The 15,936-nt window shown below is 37.1% G+C and overlaps 1 protein-coding gene and 1 pseudogene across 1 annotated transcript; both read right to left on the bottom strand.

Annotated features, from left to right (window-relative positions):
• Nucleotides 1-6,214: 6,214 nt before the first annotated feature.
• On the bottom strand, nucleotides 6,215-7,054 carry LOC116142121. The gene is made up of 2 exons (XM_031427566.1): nucleotides 6,719-7,054; nucleotides 6,215-6,664 (listed from the first exon to the last, which is right to left on the bottom strand). The coding sequence occupies exons 1-2, from the start codon at nucleotides 7,052-7,054 to the stop codon at nucleotides 6,215-6,217; spliced, it is 786 nt and encodes a 261-aa protein (XP_031283426.1).
• Nucleotides 7,055-8,643: 1,589 nt separating this feature from the next.
• On the bottom strand, nucleotides 8,644-15,487 carry LOC116142122 (annotated as a pseudogene).
• Between the last annotated feature and the right edge of the window lie 449 nt (nucleotides 15,488-15,936).

The following is a 15,936-nucleotide window of genomic DNA, read 5'->3' on the forward strand; positions in this document are numbered from 1 at the left end:
CTGGAGTTATCTTTCTATAACCCTAACCAAACACACCCTTAAGGTACTTCTAAAAAAAAAAAGTTCAATTAGCACATCAGAACTATTTTAAAAATAATTTTAGTATGTATTTTTCAGATCTGTTCGAAAAATCTTGAACTGAGTACACTTCATAATAAATTTTGTATTCATTGAAAATTCACAGTTCTTTTTTAAAACAGAAATTAGACATGTTATTCTAGCACAAGTAAAAATTCAAAATAAAATCCATTTTCTGATATATTTAAATACTTTTCACAGGTTGACCCATTTACAGAAAAACCAAACCTACAAGCTTTATAGATTAACTTAGAAACTCATAACATTTTGTATAGTTCATATTTTTTAATGAAATAAAATTAATTGAACTCTATATAGTACTAGTTTTAACATATCTTAAAATTAGCTTTATTCACAAAACATAAAAATCATGGTTTAGAGCTTTGTCCACAGTTTCTTGAAAATTTAGTTTTTATCAATGATAATATGAAATATTTTAAATTAAATTCTTAAGTATATTCAATACCTAAAACCGTATATGTATTTTTAATGCCTTAAACATAATAATAATAATAAAAAAAAATAATCAAAGTTTATAACGTGTATTTTAAACTTAAGAAATCTAGAATTCAATGTTGTCTTCTTATTATCCATAGTTTCGTATTTCTTCACTAGCACAACATCAAGGCAGAAATATTTCTATTTTAATCCAACTAAATAAGATTGTTGATGCTTGATTTTGACACCAACGACTTCGCATGTGCAAAATGATAAGAAGTCATACATGAGTTGATTATAGTGAGTGGATGAGGTACTGTGAGTATAATAACATGCAAAGACGTAAATGTAAAGTTGACAAGATGATTTTTATAATGGTTCAGATTTCTTAAAGCGAATCCTACATCCATTGTGTTCGTTTATATAACGATCAATTTCTGATCGCTAGACAAGCTTACAAGAGGTCGCGAGCTGCGGTCTGGGATTACAAGCGTTTGGTGTTCTAAGTGTTATTAGAGAGAATGTCGAGCTAGTTTCTTTCTAGTAGTGCGTCTTTCCTGAATGCGTGAATGTATAACTTCTATTTTATGAGGGGGAGCTGCCTATTTATACCCGTTTAGCTCAAGGTAATGATTACATTTTTGCGAGTGGCCTCGTGTCGTGTAGATCCCTCATGCCTTCCCATTTGTTGGAACTCAAAGAATATCTTTAAATTAAATGGGGTTTGGACATGTGTGTGAACCAAATTCACTCAGGTACAAATTCTTGAGTTGGTTTGGGTCTTGACAGCCATATTTCTTTTGCCTTTGGAGACGTGTCATGTTCTGGATGGTAGAATGTTTTCTTGGATTCTGATTGGTGCTTGATGACATTAGCATATGTCAACCCTTTTTTTAGGCATAACAAAGATAATTAAAAAAATAAATCTAAAATATTGCCTTTTACCAGAAATAGAAACCTTAATTAGAAAGTCCCTTTGTGTTTGCTGTTTCCGTCACAGTCTTACAGTCTCATAGTCTAACCCTTTCTCTCTCTCTCTCTCTTTCTCTCTCTCTCTCTCTCACACACACACACACATGCACCCTTTCTCTAAAACTCTTTCTCACACATACTCTAATTGGCCTTAGTTTTTTTTTTTTTTTTTGGTCAGCTTACATGCACCTCAACTAATCCTTTACGGCCCTGGAACTGTCGGTCGAGTAAGAGTCCCAGTAGCCACCTCTATTGGTGCCTAGGGGACTCAAACACATGAACTCATGGAATATCTTTTTGCTCTTTTATCGTCAGATCACCCAATGATGGTTAATTGGCTTTAGTTTCTTTTTCTCTTTTTGTAATCTAAAGGAAAGATATTTTAATCATTAAATAAACCACTTCAATAGTAAATTTTAAACATATGCGCTTGTTTTTAAAAGCAAAAATAAAATACATTGTTATCTACCATTCAAACCTTAAACACAAACTCATTCGCTTATTCAAGTAAAACGCGTAGACCAAATCCAATATCAATTTTATTCAAACGTCAATAGAAATAAAGAAGATATACGACAAAATCAATGGTGTTGCACATCAACAATAAGAAAAAGTTTCATTCAAAGGACATTAACATATAAACTTAGGGGAAAATTAGGAACCTCACTCCACAAAATGCATAGTTATATAAAAACAAAAACAAAAAAAGATAACAAAAATTGAATCAAAGTGCAAATAAAATAAAACATCGTTAAGCTTGATGGAGTACAATTCATCAATTATCTTTCAACAAGTTCCCTTTCAATGTAGATAATCATGTAATATGCAAGAAATTCATCAATATTATTATGAAGCTTTGTTTTATAAGATTCTTAGTTGAAAATGCTTATTTAGTTGTTTTGGAAATAGGAACAGTCAACACTAAACAAATCAACCCCCTCAATAAAAGTGTAGAATCTTGATTTTTTGGTTTCAATCAATTGTCTAAACAAATCAAACTTTTAAAGTTCCAAATTATTTCTCCAAGTGTTATCCCACTATGATCAGCATCTTGAGGGTAAAATTTCTTTACAAGCTTACAAATATTATTAGCATTAAATGGTTTGAAATTATCACTGTGATTCATTGGAGAGCTAAGAGTACGTAAGGAACTCCATTATTTGATTGGGAAGTCTATTATGTAACTCCATCAAATTAAAATCTATCATAGTACATGTTGGTGTTAAGAGCCGGTGAATTCTAACGATAGATAAAGGAGAAATGAAAATGAGTTGAACTGAATTTTCATTACACTGCAACTTACAATATATACAACCAAAATACTGACTGTTTCACCAACTAAAATAGACCATACAACCATTTAAAATTTAAAACTATGTTTGCAACTAATACAAGCTTAATCTAAGCCGATTTCACCTAAACATGTCACTAAAATCAACCACTACAACAGCTTCAATTTCGACAGACAGAGAGGACTTCAACTGCTGCTTGGCGCCAAAACACATTCAAAAAACAAACTAACTTTCAACTGAATTTCCATCAAATTATCAATGTTTCAACACTTCTCCTTGATAATTTTGCTAGAAACACCAAGTCTGATCCTGAAGTCTTCAAACTTGGTTTTGGGTAATCCCTTAGTAAGGATGTCAACCACTTGATCATCACCACTGTAGTGAACTAGTTTTACTTCCCCTTCTTGCTCAGCTTCTCTCACTGCATGGAACCTGATCTTTATGTGTTTAGTTCTCCCATGATGGACTGGATTCTTAGCCATAGCCACACCCGACTGATTGTCACACATTATCACAATAGGATGTCTCAGCTTCAGCTTCAAATCTTCCAGGATTTTTCTCAACTAGATAGCTTCAACAGCTGTAGCCGAAATGTATTCTGCTTCTGTTGTGGATTATGCAACCGTTTCTTGTTTCTTTGACAGCCAACAGATTGCACCATGATTCAGGAAGAAAGCATACCTTGAAGTGCTCTTCATGTCTTCCACATAACCACCCCAATCACTATCAGAGAATCCCTTTAGGCCAAAGTTTTCTAACCTCCGAAACCACACTCCAAAGTTGGTGCTCCCTTTCACATACCTGAGCACTCTTTTTGTAGCTTTGAAATGTGTTTCTTTGGGCTGATTCATGAACCTGGACAGTAAGCTTGTTGCAAACATGATATCAGGCCTGGTTGCTGTTAGGTACAGCAAGTAGCCAACCAAGCTTTTATACTGTCCCTCATCAACACTTTTTGCATCATCATCCTTTGACAGTTTCAGATTTGAACCAGAGGAACATCCATTGATTTGCAGTTTTCCATATTGAATTTCCTCAAAACTTCAATTGCATACTTCTCTTGATTAACAAATATTCCAGCTAAGCTTTGATGAACCTACATCCCAAGAAAGTAAGCCATTTCACCTAAATCTATCATCTCAAACTCATCAAGCATGGATCTCTTGAATTCCTCTAGTTAAGCCGGTTTGCTTCCTGTCACAAGTAGATCATCAACATACAAAGAGATAATCATAACATCCTTATCAATCTCCCTAACATACAATGTTGCTCATTTGGACTTCTTACAAAATCCAAACTCAGCAAGTGATCATTTATTCTGCTGTACCAGGCCCTTGGTGCCTGTTTTAGGCCATACAAAGCCTTCTTTAGGAGATAGACTTTGTCTTCCTTTCCCCTGACTTTATACCCTTCTGGCTGTTCAACATATGTCTCCTCATTCAGCCATCCATTAAGGAATGCAGATTTGATGTCTAACTGAAATATTTTCCATGCAAATTGTGCTGCCACTGCAAGTAACAACCTGATTGTGTCATGCCTTGCAACTGGTGCAAAGGTATTCGGAAAATCAACTCCATACTGCTGAGCAAAACCTTTGACAACCAGCCTTGCTTTGTGCTTAAGGACTGAACCATCTGGATTGAGTTTCTTCTTGAAAATCCATTTAACTTGGATCACTTTTCTGTTCTGAGGTCTGTCCACCAGGTTCCAAGTTTGATTCTTCTCAATCATTGCCAACTCCTCCTTTATGGCAACTCTCCAAACTTTTGATTTTACAGCTTCAAAGTAACATGTTGGCTCAAGTGAGGCTATGTTACATCTCTCATAAACCTCAGCTAAAGGTTTGGTACCTCTAACTGAAACTTCTTTTTCTGCATCACCCTCAATATCATCAAAATTCTGATCACCTATAGCTTCTGTCCAGCCTGGTTTTGTCTCCATATCAGCTCTATTTTCTTCCCAATTCCATACTCCATTCTCATCTATTTTGACATCCCTAGAAATTTGATTTTTTCTTGTTTCTAGAACATACACCCTATAGGCTTTAGACTAACTACTATAACCTATAAAAATGCCAATTAAGGCCTTTTCATCCAGTTTGGATCTTTTTGCTGCTGGAACCAGAATGTAGCATATACTTCAAAATATTTTGAGCATATCTAGTACTGGTTTGACTCTATGCCATGCCTCATAATGTGTTTTGATGTCCAAGGCTTTTTTGGGAAGCCTATTAAGCAGAAACACTGCTGTATTGACAGCTTATGCCCAAAATTTCTTTGGCAATCTCTTCTCAGCTACCATACATCTAGCCATCTCTATAACTAATTTGTTCTTCCTCTCATTGACTCCATTCTGCTATGGGGTGTAGGGGCTGCTGTATTGATGCTTAATTCTAGCATCTTTGCATACTTGTTCAAACTCTTGAGAAGTGTATTTTGTACCATTGTCACTTCTCAAGATTTTTATAGTTTTTCCAGCTTGATTTTCCACCAGCAGCTTAAGCTGCTTAAATACACCAGCAACTTCTCCTGTTTGCTGCAGAAAAATACACCCAACACATGCTAGAATAGTCATCAATAAACAACACAAAATACCTACTTCCACTCAATGACAAAGTTTCCATAGGACCACATATATCTATATGAATGAGTTGCAATTTTTCAGTTGCTCTTCAGGCTTGGTTTACAGGAAAGGATTGCCTACTCAACTTGCCAAGTTGACAGGCTTGACATAAGGTTGTACTCTCCTCTAATTCTGGTAGATTCTGGACCACTCTCTTGGTTTGAATTTCCTTGAGACCTTGGTAATGAATATGACCAAGTCTCTTATGCCATTTCAAAAACTCATCTACCTTTACATTGCAGGCTCTATGTTTAGTTCTTTTTAGCTTAATGGGAAAACTTTTCCCCACCATTTTGACTCTCATCAACTCACACCCCTTACTGTCTAGAATTTGGCAGATTTGATTTTCAAAATGCAAGACATAATGGTTTTCTAACATTTGTCCTACACTTAAAACGCTTTGACTGATTTTGGGTGCATATGGTACATTTAAGATGAGTTTTGTACCTGTTGAGGTCTGAATTGCAACATCTCCCTTTCTCTTTGCTTCAACATAGTCACCATTTGCAATTTTAATCCTAGACCGATGTGCTTAGTTTAGTCTGACAAAATCCTGCAGGTGTGGTGTCATATGGTTTGTACACCCACTGTCAACTAGCCATCCATCATAGCATGTTGGTGGTGCACTGTAGGAGGCCACAAACAACTGTTTTGTCCCTTGTTTAGGTTGCTGGTCATCTGTCACTTGTGCTTGCTGTTTGGGCTGCTCTCATTTGTTCTTGCATACCCTTTCTATATGACCAAATTGTTTACAAGCCCTACATTGTATTCCTGGCCTAAACCAGCATCTTTTTTCAAAATGCCCTTTCCTTTTACAGACAAGCCCTACATTGTATTCCTAGCCTAAACCAGCATCTTTTTTCAGAATGCCCCTTCCTTTTACAGTGGGAGCAAGGTGGATATTCCTTCATCCCACTTGGTTTTCCCCATTGGCCATTGCTCATTTCTTTCCCCTTCTCACCAGGATACCTCCTATTGTTCCCTTGAGCTGGTTTGGTTTTGTGAGCTGCCATCATTGGACCCTCACCTATATCTTCTTGCCTCAAGAGCCTTCTTTGCTCTTGTGCTTCCAGTGCATGAACTAGCTTTGTAAGTGTAACCTGCCTCATGTCTCTTGAGTCCTCAAGAGATGAGATTTTGGACTCAAATCTTTTAGGTAGGCTAACCAGAACTTTCTCCACCACTCTCCTGTCTGTTAACTCCACTCCCAGTAGCCTTATTTTGTTGACAACACTCATCAACCTGTCAACATAGTCTTTAACCTTCTCTGATTCTTATATCCTCTGCATCTCAAACTATCTTCTTAAATTTAGCACCTGCATGTTCCTTGTTGTGTTGCTCCCCATGCATTCTTCTCTCAACTTATCCCATGCCTCTTTTAGAGTTTTGTATGCCATGATCCTTGTGAATACAAGGTCTGCTACAATAGCATGAATGTGGGAAAGGGCTTTCGGTGCTTTGGCAGTTTCTTCCTCATGCAGTCTCATCTGATTCAGGGTAGGATTTGGTCCTAATGGAGGTAGCTGCCTATTTTCTTCCACATACTGCCACAACCCTTGACTCCGGAGAAATGCTTTCATCTTTACAGCCCATATGTGGTACTGTTCCCCATTAAACACTGGAGGTGACATCAAGGCTGATTGAGCAGCCATTGATTCAATTTATGTGTCGGACGCAGAAAAGTAAATGGATAGGTGCAGACTATTTTGGGCTGAGATGGGAGGTGTTCTTGAGCTGAGATTGATGAGTGAATGCAAGAGAGATTTCAAGTTGTTTTTGTGTGGCTCTGATACCAATTGTTGGTGTTAAGAGCCGGTGAATTCTAAGGAAAGATAAAGGAGAAATGAAAATGAGTTGAACTGAATTTTCATTTCACTGCAACTTTCAATATATACAACCAAAATACTGACTATTTCACCAACTACAACAGACCATACAAACATTTAAAATTTAAAACTATGTTTGCAACTAATACAAGCTTAATCTAAGCTGATTTCACCTAAACATGTCACTAAAATCAACCACTACAGCAGCTTCAATTTCGGTAGATAGAGAGGACTTCAGCTGCTGCTTGGTGCCAAAACACATTCAAAAAACAAACTAACTTTCAACTGAATTTCCAACAAATTATCAATGTTTCAACAGTATCAAAGATATCAATGTGATAGTAATGCTCAATTGGAATATTATATTTCGGTTGACAATTACACCTTGTACCTTCCATATATCAAGCACTCATATTAGTCATAACAGCACCATGCTTTTGACAAAATCTTATCAAACTTTCAAAGAAAGAATCCCATCTATCTTCATATTAGTGTTGAAGAACTATTCTTGTTGATGAAACTAAACTCAAAACACTTACACTATCTTAATTTTTCATCTATAGTGCTTGACAAAGTTATCATTGGTCCTTGTAATTTTATTCAAAAGAAGCAAAATGAACACAAAAGTTTTTCCCAAGTGCAATTCAATCCTTCTTGGACTCATTACTCTTCCTCTTCCTATTCTCTTTTGTTATTTACTCAACACATCACAAGAAGTGCTTAGTCTATAATTGTACTAGTTGATATTTACAAGTTTGCTAAACATATGTCTGTTCTGTCTACTTCTTATGAATGTTAGAACTGACAATTGAATGTATCTTTCAATTGAATATTGGACTTGTAACTCATTTATAGAATTTGGAAATGATGTTTTATTTGGGCAGTATCTGATCATAATATAATTCTTATACATTTTCTCCGCAATCTCTGCAATTTCCATTCATTGTAACTGATTATTTTTGTGCTATAGCTCAAAATTTTCAATCTAAGGAAATTGTCAGCATTTTCATTGAATTGGCTTGTAACGCCCCGCTTGAGGTACGTTGTTATTGTTTCCTCTTTCGCCCTCATTTGAGTCGTTTTTGGTAATATTGTTTGATTTTCNTTCTGCTTAGGTTACAACAGATATTGATCAAAAATAGAAAACTTTGGCAAACAAATAATTGAAAATTGAACAAGATATCATTTCGCCTCAGTTTCTGTTAGAACTCAAGCTTAAGGAAGAGCCTAACTCAAAAGACCAACTTAATAGGTGGGAGAGCCCCAGGCTTAAGTACCACACTTGGTGGGTGTGAAATCCCGATGTGGGATCCTAACATTGCATCCCCCTTTAGGAGCCGACGTCCATAACGACTTTCACTTTATCGACACTGACCCAATAGCCCTTTCCTCATTTGGGCAGCTTCACTCACCTATCAGTTATTTAATGCAACATCCCCTCCCAGGGAAAGCACACTACACCTAAATCTAGCCCATAAGTAAGCTTTCTGCACCCAACTTTCAAAGAGAGCACCAATGTTAGAATATAAGCTTAAGGAAGAGTCCAACCCAAAAGATCAACCTCATAGGTGGGAGAGCCCCTAGGCTTAAGTACCACACTTGGTGGTTGTGAGATTTCGATGTGGGATCCTAACAACTTCTGATCTCTTTCAACTTCATGAGCTTCTTGTTGTGTACTTAGTAAAACATAGGATTCTAATAGAACTTCAGTTATATTATAAAATCAAGAATACTGAAAAAAACTGCTATAGAACTTGAAATTGACTTTGAAAAAAGCTTCCCTTAATCTCATAACATAGCAAATAATTGACAGTAATACTAAGGTATATAAATAGTGACAAGTTGAGTAATCATAAAGAAACTTATAACAAGTAATATCAAAGGTTTCCTTATAGTGATAAAACAATAAAAATGATATGTGGCTTAAGCAAATGGAACCTAGGTTATATGTTTACCGGAAACGAAGAGTTATGAAAGCCATCTTTATGCAGTGTTTCTAATGTACTAAAAAGAGGATGTTTTGGAGTATCATATCGACCCTTGCATTAATCAAGACCTCAAAGAAATGAGATAATCTTCCTTTTTAGTTGTCCAACATCAGCATCCATAGTCGCAGTTTTCTAATGATGTGTATAGATAGTAACTACCTAAAAGTAAAAACTTCATTTCTGTTACAATCTGAAGAAGAAATGGTAAAAGCAGTAGTTGGACTACCTAAGACTGTCTGGAAGAGACAATATAGGCAAGAGTAGCAATAAGTTGTAGAGAATGCCCAACAGAAATAAAGCAATCTAAATGGAGAATAATTTCTATAAAAGTGTTTTTTGTATGTCTTTTCATTGTATCAATGGTACAATTTATACATAAAAAATGTAATATGTAAGGAAACAAATAAATACAAATAACTGCACAATCAACACATAAATGGAAACAATAGTTTGTTACTAATAATATTTGATCTTGATCACTCCAAATCCTGACTTTGATTCAGCATTCCATCATCCAGTTGTCAACACTCCCCCTCAAGCTCATGGTTTATGAATGTCATAAACACTGAGTTTGCTTAATAGATGTGAATGCTGCCTTTGACATAACAGCTTTGTAAAGATATCTGCTGGTTGGTCTGTGGTTCGGATATGTTCTGTTTTGATCACACCTTCTTGTATTTTATCTCTGACAAAATGACAGTCAATTTCTATATGCTTCGTTCTTTCATGAAATACTAGATTGGTGGCAATGTCATTTGTTGCTTTGTTATCACAATATAGCTTAACTGGTGTTTCCACTTGCAAATTCAGATCTTTTAATAAGCTAAAGATCCATGTAATCTCACATGTGGTTTTAGCGATCGCCCTATAGTCTGCCTCTGTTGATGAGAGAGAGACTATGGTTTGTTTCTTGGTTTTCCATGAGATGAGAGACTTTCCAAGCGTGATGTGGAAACCTGTGAGCGATCTTCTTGTCATAGGACATGAACCCCAATCTGAATCACAGTACGCAATGATGTTAAGATTTTCTTGGTAGAAGAAGTCCCAACCCTGGATAACCTTTTAAGTACTTAAGTACTTTTACTACTGCATCCATGTGGGATTGCTTTGGAGCATGCATTAATTGGCTGAGAATTTGAATTGCATAGCTGATGTCTGGTTGGGTCATTGTGAGGTATATGAGTGTTCCAACTAGTCGTTAGTAACTAGTGTTATGTTCTAGTGAATGATCTGTCTCTGATTTCTGCATCTTTTCATCATACTCACGTGTGGTGAGTTTAACGTTCCGTTCTACAGGAATAAAACTTTGTTTGCATGCAACTAATCCGGAGTCTGATATGAGTTCAAGTACATATTTTTGCTGACTGAGGGATATTCCTTTTGGAGAACATGCAATTTCAATGCCAATGAGGTATTTTGGTGCCCCTAAATCCTTGATATGGAATGTTTTGTGAAGATACTCCTTTAGTAGTTTGATTGCATTCTCATCGTTTCCTATAATGAGGATGTCATCAACTCACCCTGATGCCTAGAGAAGAGGGTGTAATCATGTTTGGATTTAGTGAATCAAATAGTTGTGAGCGCTTTAGTGAACTTTGCATTCCATTAGCGTGATGCCTATTTTAAACCATATAGGGACTTTCACAATTTGCATACAAGATTCTCCCCCTGACTGTAAAGTCTGGTTGATAGATCCATACAAATCTCCTCATCAAGGTTTCTATGGAGGAAGGCATTATAAACATCCAGTTGATGTAATGGCCAGTCGTGGTAAGAGGCAACAAAGAGAAAGGCTCGGATGGTAACATGTTTGGCGACTGGGGAGAAGGTTTCCTGATAATTGAAACCTTCTCGTTGGGTGAAGCCTTTAGCAACAAGATGGGATTTACACCTCTCAATGGACCCATTAGTTCGATGCTTGATTTTGTGGACCTATTTACAACCAATGGGTTTCCAATGGAGGGGCGAGAAACAAGGTCCCAAGTGTGATTACTGATAAGGGCATTGAGTTCAGCTTCCATGTCTTGACACTAACAAGCATGTTGGATGGCATCAGAAAAGGTGGACGACTCTGATGAGTAGATATATTGGTCATATAAGATTTGTGCTCAGAAGACAAATGGTCAAAACTGACATACTCAGAGATAGGGTAAGGGATACCTTTCACAAATGAACAGATGTAGTCTGATATCCAAATAGGGGATCGAGTAACCTAAGAAGAGCATCAAAGGGGAATCAGATGGGGTGATGGTACCACATCTAAAGATGGAGAATCATCCGAAGATAGATGATCTGTGGTGGATTCTGTATGTCGACTGAGTGGAGACTGTGAATTGTCTAGAGGACCAGGATCTCACTGATCAATAGGAACTAGAACTATGGTGAAAGGAGTGTCAGATGGTGGTAAATGATCCAGTGGGAGGAGATGAGAAGTGCTGGAGGGAGGCTCACTTTCAAAAAAGGGAAAAACTTCCTTATGAAAAATAACATCTCTATTGACAAAAAATTTGTTAGTTTGTGGATCATATAATCGGTACCCTTTCTATAGCATGGGGTAGCCCATGAAGATACATTTGGTGGCATGAGCAACAAATTTGTCATGGGGCCCTATAGTAGTTGAGTAACAAAGGCATCCAAAAACTCATAAATGGGAGTTATCAGGTTTTTTTTGAAATAACAATTCAAAAGGAGTTTTACCTCCAAGAATCTGTGTAGGCATGCGATTAATGAGATAAGTAGCAGTGATCACACATTCACCCCAAAAGGTGGTAGGGATGTGGGCTTGGTGGTTAAGGGCTCGGGCCACTTCAAGGAGGTGATGATGTTTTCTTTCAACAACCCCATTTTTTTAGGGGTATAAGTACAAGAGCTTTCATGGAGAATCCCATGGAAAAGAAATAGATCCGAACACTGTTTATTGAAAAAATCTAAGGCATTGTCAGTGTTAACTCTTTGAACTTGTTTTTGGAATTGTGTGTGGACCATTGTGAGAAAGTTTTTGATATGGGTGAAGGCTTGGGTTTTTGTTTGCATGAGGAAGATCCAAGTTCTTCGAGAGAAATCATCGACTATGGTGAGGAAGAACCTGGATCCATTATGATTGGGAGTAGAATATGGGCCCCAGATATCAAGGTGAACAAGTGAGAAAGGTTTTTTTGTAGATGATGAGCTTGTGGGAAAACTTATCCTAGATTGTTTAGCAATAGGGCAAATTGGGCAATTTTGCTAAGGGATAGAAGCACTGTAACCCAAGCCATTAGGGAAAATAAGAGATTTATTATTAATACTGGCATTATAATAATTGTCATTAATTTTGGTTTTGAAATCTTTAAGGAAAACATCAAAAAATGGCTTCCAGAAGTATAGGTCATGATGAGCCTTACCTAAGCCCATCTGTTTGCCAATCGAAGGGTCTTCAAATGTACACACATTAGGAAGGAATTGTAAGGAACAATTGTTATCAGTGCAAAACTTGGACATTGATATGAGGTTAAATTAGAATGTGGGAACAACTAGGACATTTCTTAGTATGATGGAATCCCTAAGTTTAACTATCCTTGTATGAGTGGTTGGGGTAATATTCCCATTTGGAAATTTAACAAAAATGTGTGACATGGATTGTGTGTGTGTTTGGAAATATTTAGGGTTGCATATGACATGATCACTAGCTTTTGAATCAATAGTCCATAAATTACGGGAAATCGAATTGCTAAAACAAAAAGAAGTACCTGTATAACTGGCGGAAGCATTGTTGGTGGGAAGTTGGTTCAACATCTGGATAAACTGACTAATCTGTTCAGGTTTGATCATGTTTGATGTAGCTTCATTTCCTGTGGCAGTAACATTATTGGCTGTGGAATTACCAATTCTGTCTTTTGGATGACCATGGAGTTTCTAGCACATATCCCAGTTATGATTTCTCTGTTTACACTAGTCACAGTACATTTTCTTACCAGATCAGAACGATCTTGAGCCATTGGATCCATTTTGAAAATTCCCCAGAGATGGACCTTTGGATGAGTGGATGGATGGGCTTTGATTTTGACCATTGACTTGGTTGACCAAAGGGGTGGATTTCTGGTCGTTGGATGGTTTGACTTGATCTAGGCCACTGGACTTTGCATATAAAAAACCTTTTTTTCTTCTCCAAACCCTAGCCGCCCATCATTTCCCTTCACATTTCCTCCATTTTCAGCTACAAACACAGTAGAGTCCCCGTGATCAATTGAAGCCATTCGTTGGCTTTCATCTTGAACGACGAGTTGATATGTCCGGCGAAGGGATGGTGGTGATGTCTTGGCCAGCATTTGTGTCCTGAAAAGGAAAAAAGTTTTGTTTAATCCAAGTAAGAAATGGATGAAATGATCTTGATCTCTAATTTTTTGGAATTGCTGTAAGGTTTTCGGTGTCTCCTGCAATGGTGTGGTGATAGTGTCACACTCATTCCATAGAGTTGATAGTAGATTGTAGTAGGTGGTGACGCTGCGATTTTTCTGCTTAGCTTCGGTGAGACTTTGTTGGAGAGTAAAAAGCTTTGCCAGATCCAGTTGGCCGTACATTTCCTTGATATTTCACTAGAATTCTTTGGCGATTTTAGTGGGTGGTAAGCGGGCAGCAACCTCTTGGGTTAGGAAGTTGTTGATCCATGAGTGAACCAGCATGTTGCACCTAGTCCAGTGCTTTTGGAGATAAGGCTCTACTGGAAAAGCCACTGTTCTGTCGAGAAATCCATCTTTGTATTTCGTGATTAAAGCTCGACGGAAATCACGAGCACACGTCATGTAATTTTTTGACCCAGTGAGTGGTTGTTTGACGAGAACCAAATCTGGTTTGTCAGCTAGAGAAGAAAAAGGGCATCGCCAAGCTTTGACCTACGATGATTTGGCTGGATGATCTAGAATTGGTAGGGAAACGGGTTTGGGCTAGAACCTATATACCTGAAAAGAGATGGGCCGGTTTGAGGCTGTGGGCCAGTGTGATGGAATTGATGGGTTTGGGTTTGTGGGCCTGTTGGGTCATTTTGGTTGTTTGGGTCCATTTGTGCGTTTGGGTTGGGTTGAGTGTTGAGTGGGTTGGTTGAATCTAGGCTTGTAGCTTGTGTGATGGGTTCCATTTTTGGTTTGGCAAAGAAGAAGAACTAAATTGGATTTTTGTTTTGTAGGTGAGGCAACGACAGTGGAGGAGATTGGACCAAGGAAAGATTGCTAGACAACCTACTCTGATACCATGTTACAATTTGAAGAAGAAACGGCAAAAGTAATAGTTGGACTACCTAAGACTACCGGGAAGAGGCAATAGAGGCAAGAGTAGCAATAAGTTACAGAGAATGCCCAACAAAAATAAAGCAATGTAAATGGAGAATAATTTCTATAAAAGGGTTTTTTGTATGTCTTTTCATTGTATCAATGGTACAATTTATACATAAAAAATGTAATATGTAAGGAAACAAATAATACAAATAACTACACAATCAACACATAAATGGAAACAATATTTTGTTACTAATAATATTGTGATCTTAATCACTCGAAATCCTAACACTGATTTAGCATTCCATCATCCAATTGTCAACAATTCCACCCTCAAGCTTCAAATTGGGAATGCAACCATCTTGAATATGAGCATCTTGATAGAGTGTAACTTTACAACCTCTCCTAAGAGGAAAGTGTGTACCAGGGACTCCATTGTTGTCGGAACCTGAAACTACTCCCTTTTTGTGAAGACTCGGATCTTGAATAAGAGCATACTGAATTGATAAACTTAAAACAACTCCTTCATTGCTGGGTTGTCCATTGTTAAAGATAGGAAATTCTCCCTCAATTTTTGTACCTGAGCATAATTGCTCCACAGGTATCCCCACAACGCCCACAATTTCGGAGGAAAAAACACAACTTTCTTTCAAAACAAAGTGAACTTCTGCAGCATAATGATCAATAGGAGCATTAAAATGCTGCATCCAAACCGGGTTGCGGGGTTTACCCATGATAAAAGTTCTCCTAACTGTCACACCAGAAATTGAAATTGTGACATGAGGACCACTAATTGTGTCCTGAGACATATGACCCTTGATTTTGCTGCTTACCTTGGCGTTAAACTTGCCAAATGCTTTCCCAAGTTTCTTGCGAATCCTTTCAATGTTTGGTAGGTTCTTATCCCCCTTCACCTAAATGTCTAAATTCCCATGTAAGAGCATAACTTGTAGAGATTGATTAGTAGTCTTTAATGGCAAATCTTCTTGGCCCTGATCATGACGTGAGCCTCTGAATGACATATTTTTTTTGAAGGTTGATGCTGTGCTAGAAGTATGTTTTGATGTTGCTGAAAGTTTGAAGTTATCTTGCTGCTATAAGATGGACATGCATGGTGCTGTTTTAAGTTCAGTAGTTTAAGTTTATTTTGTCATCTTGTATGTTAATTTTGAATTTGATGACTCAGCTTACTTTCACCAATTTGTAATGAAGTTGTTAGACTTGAGTGGTTTAGCTGAGATTAAGTAAAAACTTACTGACAGTAGTTGAAACAGTTAGCCAAAGTATGTTATATGTAGGTTTTGTAGCCTAATGAAATCAGATCAGTTTTTCCTTCCATTCTCTTTTCTTTGCACATCCGGCATTAGTAAAAACACTAACATGATATCAGAGTTGCATTAACAAACCAACATCTAACAAACTCACTCAAAAACATCCTGAATCACCATCAAACTTCAACCTTCTGCAAGAA

The sequence above is a fragment of the Pistacia vera genome, unplaced genomic scaffold (assembly GCF_008641045.1).
Source record: "Pistacia vera cultivar Batoury unplaced genomic scaffold, PisVer_v2 Contig405, whole genome shotgun sequence".
Taxonomy (NCBI): domain Eukaryota; kingdom Viridiplantae; phylum Streptophyta; class Magnoliopsida; order Sapindales; family Anacardiaceae; genus Pistacia; species Pistacia vera.

What these genes read in the sequence shown, in the direction of transcription:
- LOC116142121 (XM_031427566.1), bottom strand. Translation starts at nt 7,054, where the DNA reads ATGGCTGCTCAATCAGCCTTGATGTCACCTCCAGTGTTTAATGGGGAA. An exon ending in ACACAACAAGGAACATGCAG is followed by an intron (nt 6,665 to 6,718) that starts GTGCTAAATTTA and finishes GAATCAGAGAAG; the next exon opens with GTTAAAGACTATGTTGACAG.